At 35.0% G+C, this 15462-nt stretch overlaps 2 protein-coding genes across 4 annotated transcripts in view; one reads left to right on the plus strand and one right to left on the minus strand.

The window, feature by feature from the left end:
• LOC105281278 overlaps positions 1-8706 on the plus strand; it is a 58196-nt gene extending 49490 nt beyond the window's left edge. Inside the window, exons 7-9 of the mRNA XM_026969610.1 lie at positions 3524-4522; positions 5419-6441; positions 7665-8706. Coding sequence (XP_026825411.1) covers positions 3524-4522; positions 5419-6441; positions 7665-8607 — 2965 coding nt within the window. The 3' untranslated portion in view covers positions 8608-8706. The remainder of the gene's footprint in view (positions 1-3523; positions 4523-5418; positions 6442-7664) is intronic.
• Positions 8707-9818: 1112 nt separating this feature from the next.
• Positions 9819-15220, minus strand: LOC105281245. 3 transcript variants are annotated; one of them, XM_026969609.1, is made up of 5 exons: positions 13392-15220; positions 12300-12423; positions 11686-11887; positions 10433-10587; positions 9819-10183 (listed from the first exon to the last, which is right to left on the minus strand). In XM_026969609.1, the coding sequence occupies exons 2-4, from the start codon at positions 12370-12372 to the stop codon at positions 10491-10493; spliced, it is 372 nt and encodes a 123-aa protein (XP_026825410.1). In that variant the 5' UTR covers positions 12373-12423; positions 13392-15220; the 3' UTR covers positions 9819-10183; positions 10433-10490. The 3 variants fall into 3 exon arrangements, with proteins under 3 accessions (XP_026825410.1, XP_026825408.1, XP_026825409.1); XM_026969607.1 differs by having other exon boundaries at positions 12300-12456; XM_026969608.1 differs by lacking the exon at positions 13392-15220 and having other exon boundaries at positions 12300-13299.
• Positions 15221-15462: the final 242 nt, after the last annotated feature.

Here is a 15462-nt window from a genome sequence, read left to right on the forward strand (position 1 = left end):
TCGCAATAAGAGATAAGTATATTTTTACATTAAATGATTGTGTCGCGATTTTAGTAATTATTATTATTTTGTTTTTAAACTTGCAGGAGTATAACTCTCACGGATCCTTTAAAAATTCACAAAGAACAACGTATTGCAATTGTGGATTCTCTTTGTGAGGGGAAAAGTTATACAGGAAACTATAAATTAAATATAAATCTGCACGTAAAAACTAAACCGAGAAAACCACATTTGTTGCTTCTATTTCTTCCAAAGGCAAAGTGCAAGTACATGACGAGAATATCAAGAAAGTTGTCTCTAATGAAAGAGAAGCTGAGTAAGAACGTGTAACGTCACTGATCTCGTTAACGTCTCGCAGCTGAAAAATCGTAGCAAGATGTCATCCGCACTTCTGCTGACGTTGCAAGAAATTCTTCAAACAAATTGCAGCAATACTTAGAAAAAATGTATGCTCCTGCAGAATTGTATCCTTGCGAGTGCGATGTCGTCTGCAAATGCAATCGTTACGAGAGCATCTGAGGAAACGGAAGACCACGATTACGTGTGCAATATATGCGATAAGTTCTGCTTCAAAATGAAGAATGACCTGCATATGAACACGCAAATCATCTATCATAGGGACGGCCGGTAGGTGATGTGCAACGTCTGCGGCAAGACCTACAGGAACTCGGTTGCCCTGAAGAAATCACCTCAGTCTGCTTACAGCGATCGCAGATTCCCGTGCCACGTGCAAGAGGAAACTGGCGACGAAAGAGTCGCTGGCGGAATACCGTGAATTGTACAATCGTCGTGAGAATGTCTTGTGCCAGGTGTGCGATAAGACTCTTAGCCGTTTCTCTAAAGAAGTACACAAGGTCCACGACGATATCATGCCGTATGACTATGGTTTGCGGCAAGATGTTCAGGTGACAAAGGATATATAAGCAGTATGTGTTGATGCATACTGGTGTTAGACCGTGCATGTACGACTTGTCGCAATTTCACGCAGAAACCGGGACTGATGATGCAAGAAACATCCAGTTACTGTCGATATCTGCAGATTGTGTGATTGAGGACCTACTGAAGAGGAAAGCAGGGAAGAGATTATATTGTTTTATTAGAAGACATTAAAACCGAGCAATGTTAATCGCAATCAGGCTGATCTTTACAAGAAGTCGCGGTGAGAAAATTTGCATAGAAGAGGAAGAGTTAAACTGTATTAGAAGAGGGTCTTAATGTTGTAATAAATTGTATTCTTACGAGAAAATTGTTTTTATCTTTTTTTAATATTTAGATTGAAGCAAGAAAATACTCTTAATCCGCGAATGTTTGCAATACGAGCGTTACAATACTATTTTAGATATTTTTCAGAATATTACATATACTAATAATACAGAAATACAGAATATTACAAATACTAATGTTTAAAAGTACATGTATGTATGTATGTATGTATGTATATGCGTGTGTGTGGAGTGTCTATTTTAGTAGCCAAGTAATTTAAAGAGAAATACGTACTGGAATATTCATTAAAGTATATTCATAAATTTTATAAAATTATTATCGCGAGATTTCCCTCTGTATGATCTTTGCAATTTTTAATAGAATATCAAGCTTATAGTTTTTTTATAAAATCGGCTATAAAAACAGTACTTTCGGGCAAAGCAGATAAGTTAGTAGAGGAAAAATATAAAGAGGCACTCTTTATATTTTTGGGCCTTTATGACCGAAATTTGTTTTATGTCGTAGATTAACCGATCTGCTGGAGGCTAATGAGATCAAGATCGAAGGCGTTCAGGAAGCCCACGCGTTCTTGACCTCTTCGACGTCCACACATGCGGTCGAGATAAGCAGTACTGAGAGCAGTAAAGAGAACCGGGGGATAGTGAGATCATTGCGGTTCCACTACGCATGCGGTACCTGCTCGTTCCCGTGCCGAACGAAAGGGAGTCTGATGAAGCACATGCAAATACACAAGAATACGTGCAAACTGTGCAACGAGCGATTCGTGTCGCCAGACAAGCTGGAGATTCATATGGTCATGAATCACGGGGAGCCCAAGTACTCCTGTCAGCTGTGCTACTTTGTCACGTGGAACGTACCAGACATGATGGAGCACTTCGCTACAAAACACTTAGATCCACTTTATAATAACTGCAGCGTCTGCAACAAGGTGTACCAGTCGAAGGTTGGCATCCAGCGGCACATGTACAGGCATCACTGTAGCCTCTCTATAGCGTGCACCATCTGCAGACGCATCTACAAGAGCTTTACCGCCCTGAAGGCGCACACCCGACTCGTTCACCTCAAGTCTGGCTACCAATGCGGAATCTGCAAGCGGCGCGTTGCCACGCCAGCTTCCCTGGAGTCGCACATGCGACGGCACGAGGCTGCACGGCACTCCGCGAATCCGGACACCTACATCTGCACCACGTGTGGAGAGACTTTCTTCAACAAGCGCGATCTGAGGAAGCACGTGGCGATACACGGCGGGAACAACCCCTACGTGTGTCCAGTCTGCCGGAAGGCTTTCGAGAAGCGAAAGATCCAAGTGCAACATATCTTGACGCACATGAACAGTCCGCTCTATACGTGCGACGTTTGCGGAATAAAATACTCGCGAAGGGCTGCCCTAATGTGCCACAGAAAGTTACATCCCGGTCCGCTCGGGCCGTTGCCGGACATATCCGTGATAGGCATCGTGAGCGAGTTCGTGAAAAATTACATAAGCAAAACCAAAAATTTATCAAATTCTTAATTCGCGTGGCGGGTACGAATCCGGCGAGCTCACGAGGAATTATACGAAGTAATCGCTTAAGCAGCTCCTCCTTTAGAGAAAAAGAATAACACATGGATTTTTCTAGAGTAAAGATAGATTTTCAAGGAATGCGTGATGTTTTTATAAGTACTCCCAAGTTATGTTATCACAGATCGTAATTACAATGTAAGAGATTTGTTGTTTTTCCTCAGGTATAACGCATCTTTTCTGTTAAGGATGTTAAATAACGCTACATTTTGTAACAAGTGCAGTTCAACTTATATGACTACTGTACATGTGTACAGCTAATTTACTTAAAATATATAAGCAATTAATCCAAATCACGTTCTTCGAGAATTGTCCGATGTATTGATTGTTCAATAATTACAACATGTTCATTCGTATAGAGTTCGCTCGTATGTCGTAAGGTAAGTCATTCGTTTATCATTTACATACAATTAAATAATATTACTGAAGCACGCTCTTTGTTTTTAGGTGGTCCGAAAGTCTCGCGTTGCATCGTGAAAAGCCGCACTTTTGTCAATACCTAAAGTCTCGTAAATTCCCGCAGACTTCCGATCATGATTAGGAAGGTAACTTGACAGTTACGTGACGACAATAAAATATTTAAATAGTTATTAAACCGCCTCTGTAATCGTTATTAGATTAATTTTGACCACTTCCTCGTCCATCGTCGAACCTTACACGATTCTGATCAGTAGGCATAATCGATCGTTTCGTTGACTTATCAAATGATAACGCAAACTTTTGTTTTTTGTGTTTTAGAGTTGCAGATCCGTTGAAAGTCGAATTCAGTGTCGTTCAGAAATCATTCGCCAAAAACGAATGCGAACGGACGAGAAGGAAGAAACTGTCGATGGATCACGAGGAACGAATAATGGGACAGATAAACGCAGACTTAACGGCCAGGGAATCCAATCCGCGACTTGCCGAAGGGAATCGGGCGACGAGGAGGAAAGCGATGTGCGTGGAATGCGATCATTGTCGCCGCAAGTTCCCGAAGAAGAGCAATCTCGTGGAGCACCTGAAGCAACACAGGCACAAGTGCACCGACTGCCCGAGGACTTTCAGCTTACGGCGTTACCTGGCTGCCCACGTCGAGAAGAATCACCGGCAGCAAGTGTACGAGTGCAGCGTGTGCAAGTACAAGAGCAACAACAAGGGTACCCTGAAGAACCACTATATCCGACTGCATACGAGCAACTACGACTACGCATGTGACACCTGCGGCAAACAGTTCAAGATCAAGAAGGCCCTGAATCATCACGTGAAGCAGAACCACAGCGGCGCGCCGCCGATAGTGTGCGACGTGTGCGGCCACTTCAGCAAGAACCTCCATGCGCTGAAGGCGCACATGAAGTACAGGCACTACAAGCCAGAGTTCGTCTGTCGGATATGCCGGCGGGGTATGACCACGCAGGAGAATCTGGAGCAGCATCTCACGTGGCACGAGACCAGGGAGAAGGTGCTCTGTCCTACCTGCGGCAAGAGATTTCGCGGACGCGATCTCGACTCGCACATGAGAGTGCATACTGGGGTAAAGCCGTTCCCGTGTCCCGTATGCGGCAAAACGTTCCGACGACAAACGGCTCAGGAGCAACACGTGCTGATCCACACCGGCAAGAGACCTTATATCTGCGATATCTGCGGCCAGGCGTTCGCCCAGAAACCCGGTTTGATCTGCCACAGGAAGAGACATCCGGGTCCGCTGCCTCCGTTACCAGTGGTCTCCATCAAGAACATTGTCACGGAATTTACGAGAGAGTACGCGACAAAAAATGCGCTCGTAAAGATTGAATAGATTTTTTGCTAGATGCACTTAATACGTTATCGTGTGCATTTTGGACTGTAAAATCTAGAATCTTTTGCATATTGATAACATGTGTATATCCGTTGGTGAGAATTTGTTATAATGATACATATACATAGTCTGTTTTATATAACATTTTTTAAATTTGAATGTCTTTTAATTTTTCTATTGTATTTTGTACTCAGTTTGCAATAAATGTTTATAAATTTTTATAAATCTTGTTGCATTTATTATATACGTTCCTATAAGATGCATAATAACGAGTATAATAAGAATTGGAGAACAATATCTTATTTGCTTAAGTCAGAACTATGATATCGATGTTATTTTCATGTTTAACTATCATTATAACGCGTATTTAACTACTCTTAATGCAAAATTATAAATTATGCTATATAATAATTGTTATTCAAGCTATCACTATATAAGAAAATATTTCGATAATAAAATTTTGGATGAATATAGATTAATATTGATACTGTCATTTAATTTTTGTTAAAATAGATCCGTTAAAAACTTTATATCATATAAGTAAAAATTACTTTTAAAATATTTACATTTTATTTTTGTTAATCTTGGAATGCTAAATATAAAAGTATTGTATGCCAGACAAAGTACGTGATTTATATATTCGCGATCTCTCTCTCTCTCTCTTTCTCTCTCTCTCTAATTCGAGGTAGTTATATTCCTTATATTTTTCGCATTCTTTTTGTAGATTAAAAATATTTTCTACTAAAAAAACTGGAAAAAATTCGACACTTAATACCTCAAGTAAGTAAGCTCAATATCCAGTGATAGATTTGCATATGATCGTTAACAAAATTTAATTCGATTATTATTTATGTTTTAGTGACTCATCTGTGGATCCTCTGAACGTCGTGGATACCAGTAATTCAGAACACTCGCTGATTGAGAGTATAGAATGCACACCCGAGTACAACTCGTTACCGAATAGAATCAAACGACACATTGTGAAGAAAAGAAACCTATCGAAGCAGGAGAATCATTGTACGAAGAAAGACACCAGAAAGCAGAGATTCAATCAGACCAGAGTTGAGAGGAGAAAATCGGAGCTCATGTTGGAATGCGCTACGTGCGGGAAGCGTTTTAGCCAGAAGGCTACCATGATAAAGCACATGAACCAGCACAAGTATCAGTGCCAAAGCTGCTGCCAGAGTTTTAGTCTGAAGCGGGATCTGAAACGCCACGTTGAGAAGGCCCACGGACCTCTGCTTTATCCTTGCAGCATCTGCGAGTACAAGAGCAACAACAAATGCACCCTGAAGGACCACTTCATACGGAAGCACACCAGCGGCTTTCAGTATTCCTGCACGGTCTGCAAGAAGCAGTTCAAGATCAAGAACGACCTGAAGCAGCACACGAATCAGGTGCACAGCGGCGAACCACCCATCATTTGTAGTATCTGCGGCCACGCCTGCAAGAACGTGCCCGCCATAAAGGCGCACATGAAGTACCGTCACTACAAGCCGGCCTACGAGTGCAAAATATGCAAGCGTGGTCTGACCACGCAGGAAAATCTCGACCAGCATCTAATCTGGCATGAACGCAAGGAGAAGGTCGTCTGTCCCACTTGCGGCAAGACCTTCGGTCAAAAGCGGGACCTGGACCTTCATCTGAGAATCCATCAGGGTATCCGGCCATTCTCCTGTCCGGTCTGCGGCAAGACCTTCCCGCGGAAGACCGCGCAGGAGCAACACATATTGATTCACACCGGCAAGAGGCCGTACATCTGCGACATATGTGGGCAAACCTTTGCACAAAAACCTGGTCTCATCTGTCACAGGAAGAGGCATCCTGGTCCATTGCCGCCGTTACCTGTAGTATCCATTAAGAAGATAATCATGGACTTTACGCAAGAGCTGGGAATAGCATCTGCGCAACAAGACAAAATAACGTTAGATAGCTAAATTCGTGTGCCGTACTGATGACAATTCTCGCCGTCCGTGATTCATTGAGTTTATTCGATCTAATTCCACAGGATCACACACACATACGTGCCTGAAAGCACGACATCGATCGTTGCGATCAATTCATAAATTTTATTTCCTTGGTAGATCAGATTATATTAACAGATTAATTTTATTTTTAAGAAATTAGTTTGAAAATGTAATTTGTGTGGAGAAATCGGTACATACATATGTAGGATTTATTTCTTAAATATTAGCTACATGATGGGTTGTGTCGATCCTTGTTATGCATTTAGAATTAAATGTGTTTACATTTTTTCTAAATTTAATTTAGTATATTTTTAATTAAATTTCAAAAATTTATTTATCACAAATTTCATTATCTATATAACTTTAAATCTATCTTTGTTCTACATAACATTTACCTTTGTTATAATTAAATAAGTTTTATTTTTACATATGTAACTAAATTATATGATATATTTTATCATAGAAAACAGCGAGAGTTTTTATTTTAACGAAATTCTGAAAGATAATTATAATTCTTTGTTATGCATGAGTTAGGAAATTGATTTATAATATTAAAAAAAACAGTTTTATAACATTAGAATTTTTGCATAAAGATTTTATTACATTTTACATACATTTTCTTAATATCACGATGTGTACAAATAACTGTGTATTTCGTTCAAACTAAATAAAAGAAATATTATCTAGAATTATATATATGTTGATGTTATATGAAATTTATAACAAAAAAGTTATTATTATTTTGAAAAATATGTAAATGCTTATATGTATACGTGTATGTATGTGCATGCATGTTGTTTGTTTCTGCGTATCTGATGTATATAAAATTTATATAAAAATGTCATTCAATTTAATGACTGAAATTCTCATCCATTATACAAAAGCAACTAACTATAATATTATATTCACATTATACTACTATTCACTATTAAAAACACCGTCTGATAAAAGAGAAGGGTAGGTAGCTCACATAATGCGAAAGTAAAAGTAAATCGTTCTTCAAATTACATAAAAATCTCAATGTGCATAAATACGCATAGATATAGTGCTAAACATAGTGCTAATTTTTTAACAAAAAAAAATACTGTAGTTCTCATCCTGCGTGCAAAATTTCATCGCCAAGCGCGCGTTTCACCAGTTCTCCTTATTCCAGGCAACGAAGAGGCAAGTCGCGCACGGAGCACCAATGCGTGATGTGCGGGGCCTGCTTCCGTCATACGCGAAAGCTCGTGGAGCACTTGAAGAACTTGCACAACATCGACCGAGCCTTCAGCTGCAATGAGTGCAACAAGACCTTCCGCAGCCCGATGAACATAGCTCGCCACAAGCTGATCCATACGGGGCTGAAGATGTTCACCTGCGATCTCTGCGAGTACAGCACCAACCAGAAGTCCAATCTGGAGTGCCATCGTCGTCGACACGCGAAAGATTATAGCTTCAAGTGCGAAACGTGCGGCAAGGGCTTCTTCCACAAGATTGAGTACCTCGAGCATCAGAGCGCGCACACGAGCAAGAATCTCTATCGTTGCGAGCACTGCCGCAAGTGTTATCTGTACAAGAAGAATCTGTCGGTGCACCTGATGGCACACCACGCGGACCAGCAGACCAGCAGCGCGAGGCACGCGAAGACCAAGCACGTGTGCAGTTTCTGCCCGGAGAGATTCGTGTACAAGCGACTGCTGAAGAAGCACATGAAGAATCAGCATGGATTCGCGGACAAGGCCCCGACGAAGCACCTGTGCGACCTGTGCGGCGCGGTACTGTCCTCCAAGAGACGATTACTGGCGCATAAGCGTGGCCACGCGGGCGAGAAGATCTTCAAGTGCGACGTGTGCAACAAGGCGTTCATCAGCAAGGAAAATCTGAGCGTTCACAAGCGCACGCACACAGGCGAGAAGCCGCACGTGTGCCCACAGTGCGACAGGAACTTCACGCAGAGGACGTCGCTGGTCCTGCACTTGCGATATCACTCGGGCCAGAGACCTTATCAGTGTCCAGATTGCGGCAAAGGTTTCGTGTCCAATACTCTGATGAAGAGACACCGCAAGGTGCACGAGAAAACCATGCTGCAAAAAACGTGAGGCCTCGGCGAGGCGACCTGACTTTCATTCTTCATCCTGTTAAGATTGCTCTGTTGATTGCGACTGTCATATTTTATAATAAAACGGTGTAAAAGTGGAGTGGAGTTTCAATTGTACACCTGAGCCACGGTCATGTCCGAGCTTGCTTGTATCTTATAATTTTAGTTTCTTTTATGATTACGTTTCTTATATAATTAAAAATATCTTTTAGTTTTTATTCATTAATGCATTTTCTATGAATTCTTCTCTCATACGTTTTACAAAAGCAAGTCGACTGTATTCTCCGTAACAAATGATGCAGTAGAATAATAATTATGCTTTTTGTAAATGCGCATCTAGCTCGATTATTACAGCCAATGCATGAATAATCACTATCAGTCTTCTAGCTGTGTCGATTTGCAAATGAAGAACAAGAGTTCGCCTGATCTTCGACGGAAGTGAGTCTTATACCATTTTACATCTTTCTTTAAACATTTCTTTTTCATAGAAGATATTCTTTTTTAATTAAGTAACTTATCGATTAAGAGGACCTGCCGATGAAGAGAATGGTCCGTCACGGAAACGCCTGCTGTTTCGTACGGTTACAGGTTCAAAGGTAAGTAACGAGAAGGCCTGTGATCTGTGCCAGAAGAAGTTCCACTTTGTTACTAGGCTGGTACTTGTGCACATGTAGCTTGAAGCAACATAATTGTCAGTACCATTACGTCCGATGCGGTAAGGGTTGCGTCACACGTATCGTTCTCATATGAAGTCTTGCCGCTGAGGTCACCGTGTATCGTAATCAGTCAACAATTATTGAAATATTAATTGAAAAAGCTTCTCAAATAAACACGTGTTTCGTCGACTAACTATGTCCTCAATGTACACACTAAGCATATCAGTAGCAAGCATTAATAGCAACGAGGAGTACAACTGCGCGAGAAGAATAAGGATATGTACGAGCCACGAACAAGCAGAAGCATATATAATTAAGTATCACACACTCATTTTGTGAAAAATCAATTTAATATATAAAAAAAATTAAAAAATAATAATGTTACAATGTTATTGTTTTATATTTATAATTAATAAAAGTATGAAGCACTCCAACCTATTAGTATGGAATATATAAGAGATCATTTCGTTATTTAAAAATAATTATATGTGGGTGCATCATTACGTCACAAAAACTAAAATATGTAGAACTTGGATTACATTATCATGTTATATATATCATACATGAGTAATTAATAATGCTAAATATAAAAATGGTAAATATAATACACGTACCACAAGCAATTGTGAAATGAAAAATACGTAATATATATATGTGCATATAACTGTATAAATAAGTTATTCTTACACATTGTTTTCTCATATGATATAATATACACATAATATTAGCTTTTTGTAACGTTTAAAATATATATGTCGCACAATATATAACTTATTGTTAAAAATATATTTTACACATATCAAAAAGACACATTCAGTCGTACTTGTCTCAGAGTATGAGAGTTATTAAATCTTCTAAGATACGTAATTTCGTAGATGATCATTATCATATTAACATCATCTTTTTATAAAGGATAAATGGCTGCAAAAAGTAAAACATCATATTTTTAGCTTAATTATAATTAGGATAAAAATATTTTGTACTACGACACTAAACATCTAACACTAAGAATAAATTACTAGCATTCCTAATTATGTATTTCTTAATATAAATAAATATAAATATACAAATAAACATATATATATATGACAAGACTCTATCTATGTATTCGTATATAATAAAAGTTTTAAATTATGTGTATGCCTGCGTTTTTTTCATAAAAAATTTTACTTTAATCAATTTTGCATAGTTTGCATATATTTTTCTTAGCTTCCATTCCTTGTATCAATTAAACGTTTTCTCCATTTTCTCTACGTCTACTAAATGCTACAATGAATTGCTGCTGTACTTCTGGAAGTACTCGTCGTAAGTGATAACGCCTCCGCCTGAAGAAAGAAATAAAATTAAAATTATTACAATTATATTTACCCATGGAAACAGTTAATGAAAAATGAATAAAATATAAGATTATTTTCATATGTGTATTCAATCTCTTACTGTCACACAAAGAAGAATAAACGGTATTTTTATTAAAGACGAAAGAAAACCAAATTATTATAATCAATAAGCGCACAGTTTCTAAATATATTACTTTTTACTTAAATTCAATAACATTTCTGCTAATTACGAATAAGAAGGAAGATTTAAATTTTTCTATGTCTGGCATATCTCAGCAAATATATTTATAATTCCCAATAATTTAATAGTATTATCAAAACTTATTTAAACAATGAAGCAAGCAAGCAGAATCGTATGTCGATATAACAGTTTTGTTTTATATAATGTCTCTAAAACATTACCTTTTAAAACTGCTAAAAATGATGTTAAGTATATGCACTGCAAATTATAATTTCTTATAAACAAATAATATAAAAATCTGCGTCAATTAAAACAATACTTCATGCAAAATTAATATTTCTCTTGCATTACGATACGATTGTCACATCATTGAAGATTAAAGTGCAAAACTGTAAATTCTACTTGTTGTTGATGAACGCGACCAGTGTCAAAATAAAGTTCAAATTCTACATTTTGTTAAACATTTTGTTTCTAAATTCATAAATAAATTCATAAATATGAAATTAAGCTAGTTCAGCCTTTACATATGGCATATGTCGTTTCATAGGACATGCAAGATAACTATTTTCAACTATTTTATAAATTGCAAAGGCTCGTACTGTTGATTCATAAAATCCACTAAGAAATCAATTTGTCCATTCATTATACACACGATAACACGATATATGTACACTAAAATAGAATCTTCACATGAAAATATAAAATCTTACCACTGCAAGAATTCAGCGCTCAGCAATGTTGTGTATTGATTGATAACCTAATGTTTATTCAATTTAAGTACTTTATTTAAACATCTTATTTAATTTTACCATTACTTACGTATGTATGTACTTATATACTTACAAATTTATACTTTCATATATTTATCAGTGTGCAGTTATAAATATTGTAATATAGAGACTCACCAACAGTACAAGTATCCAAAGTATATTAAACTAAAAGACATCGCCACCGTGAACAAAATAAGCCATACATTAAAGTGTGCATCAGGTAATCCATGGGTCTTTATTATGTTATCAGTGTCATTTATGCCATGAGTTTCATTGTTCTGTATCTTACTAATGATTGTTGATGGCACAGTTTCTGTTACTGTGCGCCCTATACCTTCTGTTAGAAAAAAATACTGTTAACAATATAATATCGAAAAAGATATAAGTATAAGTCAGTTAAAAGTAAAGATGTATTAATTATCACAACAGACCAAGAAAATATGTATTTACAATTATTTACAATTATTGAAAAATAGAAGTACATTTTAATTGTCACAAGCAATTAAACTGATACCAAAAAATAATTAGTACTAAGCCTTTTGTCACAGATAATGAAAATTAGTTATCCTAAAATATCTTTATAATAGTTAAATAAAAAAGAATATAATACTCGTACCCATTTGTTAATAACTATCAATTATTTAATGATATAATAATGAAGAAATATTGCAGCATTTGTGTTTGTAAGACAGGAATAAACAAACAATTTACCAAACTATAATGTAAAACGATTTAAATTATAATCTTACCAAGGATGAAGTGTACAATAATTACAATTATTCCTTTGGTATAACAGATCCATGGCAGATAGAAGGGTGGCATTTTTACAAATAATATTGATACAAAGCAAAAGATGTTGTTCAATCACTTTATCTAGAAAATTCAATATTGTATTGTACAAATAATCTGAAATAATACAAATAACCCAATAATTTAGTAAATGGAAATGATTGTGGAATGTAATAATTCTTGACATTCCAGGGTTCAGATTTTATGTGGAATTAAGAGTTGGAATTGGTACAATAAGCTCAAAGTTTAGATACGTAAACAAAAATATTTTTGAGGAAACAAATACATATATTAACATACGTAAATACGAGCATCTAATCTGTTGCAGATGTAGTTAACAAACGTGTAGTTAACAAAGATTTAATATTCACGCTAAAGAGCAACACGTAGAACTAAAGATATTGTAATAAAAATAAGAAAAATATTTTAAATTATCTGTATATATGTACTGAGCTAGACATACAATTAAGTTGCTGTTTTTGATTTGTGCTTTTGTTGCAATATATTACCATGAAAATGAACATTTTATTAATATTAAGATATTTCGATATCGTAATGAGTAAATAATTACAAAAACTTTTGATTGTGGAAATTGTGGAGAGACTTAGAATCTTTAGACATGAGAAATTAGAATCTTTATACATGTTAACAAATTGGCAAAAGTTTACTTGATTTAATTATAAAAACTGGGAATGACAAGAAACATTAAAGTTTAAGTTTACTGTTTAGGCTTTTAGATATTATTACAGCTTACGACAAATATAACATGCAATCACAAAAAGAAAATATCATAATCGTATTATTTTAAGTAAATGTTAAATACTTATTAATTGATATGGTTAGAAATTTCCGATCAAAAAGATTGAATTTTATGGAAATCTTCTCGCATAAGTAATATATAAACAATGCTTACGTATTAATTAATTATCTATATATAGTACTTTTCTTAGTGTATTATAATTATGTTGTATTAAAAATTAATACTATTTTTACAAGCACGATACATAAAATGTAATATAATTTTATATCGCTTTATACAAGTTAAAACATACTTTCGTTTAGTTTCACAAAGACTCACAACATCACTGTGTTCATCTAATCAAATTGACTCTGCGTCCTTTCGGTGCCATCTACTGACTAACAGTTACCTATGTTGTGGAAAACATATATGATCTTCACCATATTTACTCGAGTCTTCGGGATAAGATTGTTTACTTCTATGAGGAAGGGAGTTAGAGACAGGAAAACAGTAAACACTATTTCTAATATAAAAAGAACTAACTAAGAGTAAAATAATATTGGTAGATAACCAAAATTATATGATATTATAAGAAAAATATTATTAAGTATTATATATATTATGTATGACTATAGTTTTTAATACTCTATACTTATCTTAACAATAACATAACTTTAGGCAAATGTGCGCTAACATTAGGAGTTTCCATAGCAGGATACTATTAGAAATAAACAGGTTCTGACAACAATATAAGACGGAAAATTGGCGACAAAAATGTAGTACAATCTGCTATTTAAATAGAGCCTATCTTGCTCGATTTCTGCGAATTTGTCGTCAAATTATATCAGTGTGTTCTGTCAAAACACAGACACAAATGATAATTGTCTTGCTACAATATTCTATACAATATAATCGTATCTGTTGCCAATCTGACTACATATTGTTCGTATATTTTGCTGTAGGTAACGTCAACGTACCTATTATAGAATACGTAAGATCATAACTGAAAAATTATTTTTATAAAATAGATATACTGTTTTATACGAGCAACATATATTTTTTCGTTAGAACATTTCATGCTTCTACTTTATTTTTCTCTATTATCTTTTTCCCTTGTTATCACAATGATTTTTAATATTCAATTAAGAAGTATGCTAATATACAATATAGAAAGGAAAATTAAAAAAGGATATATCTAATTTAAACAGAATGGAATATACAATGATGAATTGAAAGATGATTTCCAACGCAAGTGCGGAAAAAATTGGGCGAGCAATATGAAATTCAAAAACCAAATTTATATCTACGCAGTCATCCAATTTCATAAATCCAGCAGACGTCACACAACTTTTAAAGTGTATACAGAATCAAAAATAGCTTATTGCATAATAATATACAGTAACAAGAAATATGAAGGCTGAAATATAAAAGACGTAAAAATGTGAAAAGATTGAAGGAAACAAATATATAAAAAAGAGAAATAAGCATTACATATTTAATTTATTAAAAATTAATTTAATAGTCAAGTTATGAATAATAAATAAAACTGCTGTAGTAAGCAATTTACACTAAATAATGAAAATATTAAGCACACTAATATATTAGTATTAAATAAGAAATTATTTAATAATTGATTATTATGTAAATAATTTGATATTTAATTATTGAATTAATAATTACATGTGTTTGTGTACCTTTCTGTATCAAGACCTATATGTATATATAAAACTTATTTTATATTATGATTATATTACATTATACATTATATATTGATTAGTAATGCAAATATTAAATATAATGTATATACAATTGCAATTTGTGAAAAATGGTACGTAATATATGAGTATATCAATAATAATATAAACTATACATATTTCTTATTATATATCTTTTATAACGTATAAGATATTTGTGTTATATAATATATATCTTTCTGTATAGTTAATGATGCACATTATAAAAAACGCATGCATTAATTGGTACTTGTCCAAATTAATGAAAGAAGTCAAAAGTTTCCTATGTGGTATATAATTTCGTGAATGAATACTAGTATTGATCTTTTGCAAATCAAATGATATTCCTAAAAATTAGTGCTACAAAAAGTAAAATATTAAGTTTAAATCATTAATATTTATAGCTTAAGTAATTATGATAAAATTATTTCGTAAAACAATACTGAGTATATTTATTAATTAACAAGATATTAACAGTTTGCCTAACTATATATTTTTTATTATAACTACATAAATAAAGAAGCATATCTATACATATAAAATCCCTATTCTGTCGTTGAATTGATCGGGTACTTCCCGACATGCTAGAAACACCAAATTTCGCATGGTGATAGGGGTTCACCCCCAGGTAATGGGAAAATTCATGAAATC

This window comes from Ooceraea biroi, chromosome 5, assembly GCF_003672135.1.
Source record: "Ooceraea biroi isolate clonal line C1 chromosome 5, Obir_v5.4, whole genome shotgun sequence".
NCBI classification, from domain to species: Eukaryota; Metazoa; Arthropoda; class Insecta; order Hymenoptera; family Formicidae; genus Ooceraea; species Ooceraea biroi.

Coding starts and splice junctions, on each gene's coding strand:
- LOC105281245 (XM_026969609.1), bottom strand. CDS start 12,372: ATGCCACCCTTCTATCTGCCATGGATCTGTTATACCAAAGGAATAATT. Junction 11,888..12,299: donor TATTGTACACTTCATCCTTG/GTAAGATTATAA, acceptor TTTTTCTAACAG/AAGGTATAGGGCGCACAGTA. Junction 10,588..11,685: donor TTTGGATACTTGTACTGTTG/GTGAGTCTCTAT, acceptor TTCTTTCTTCAG/GCGGAGGCGTTATCACTTAC.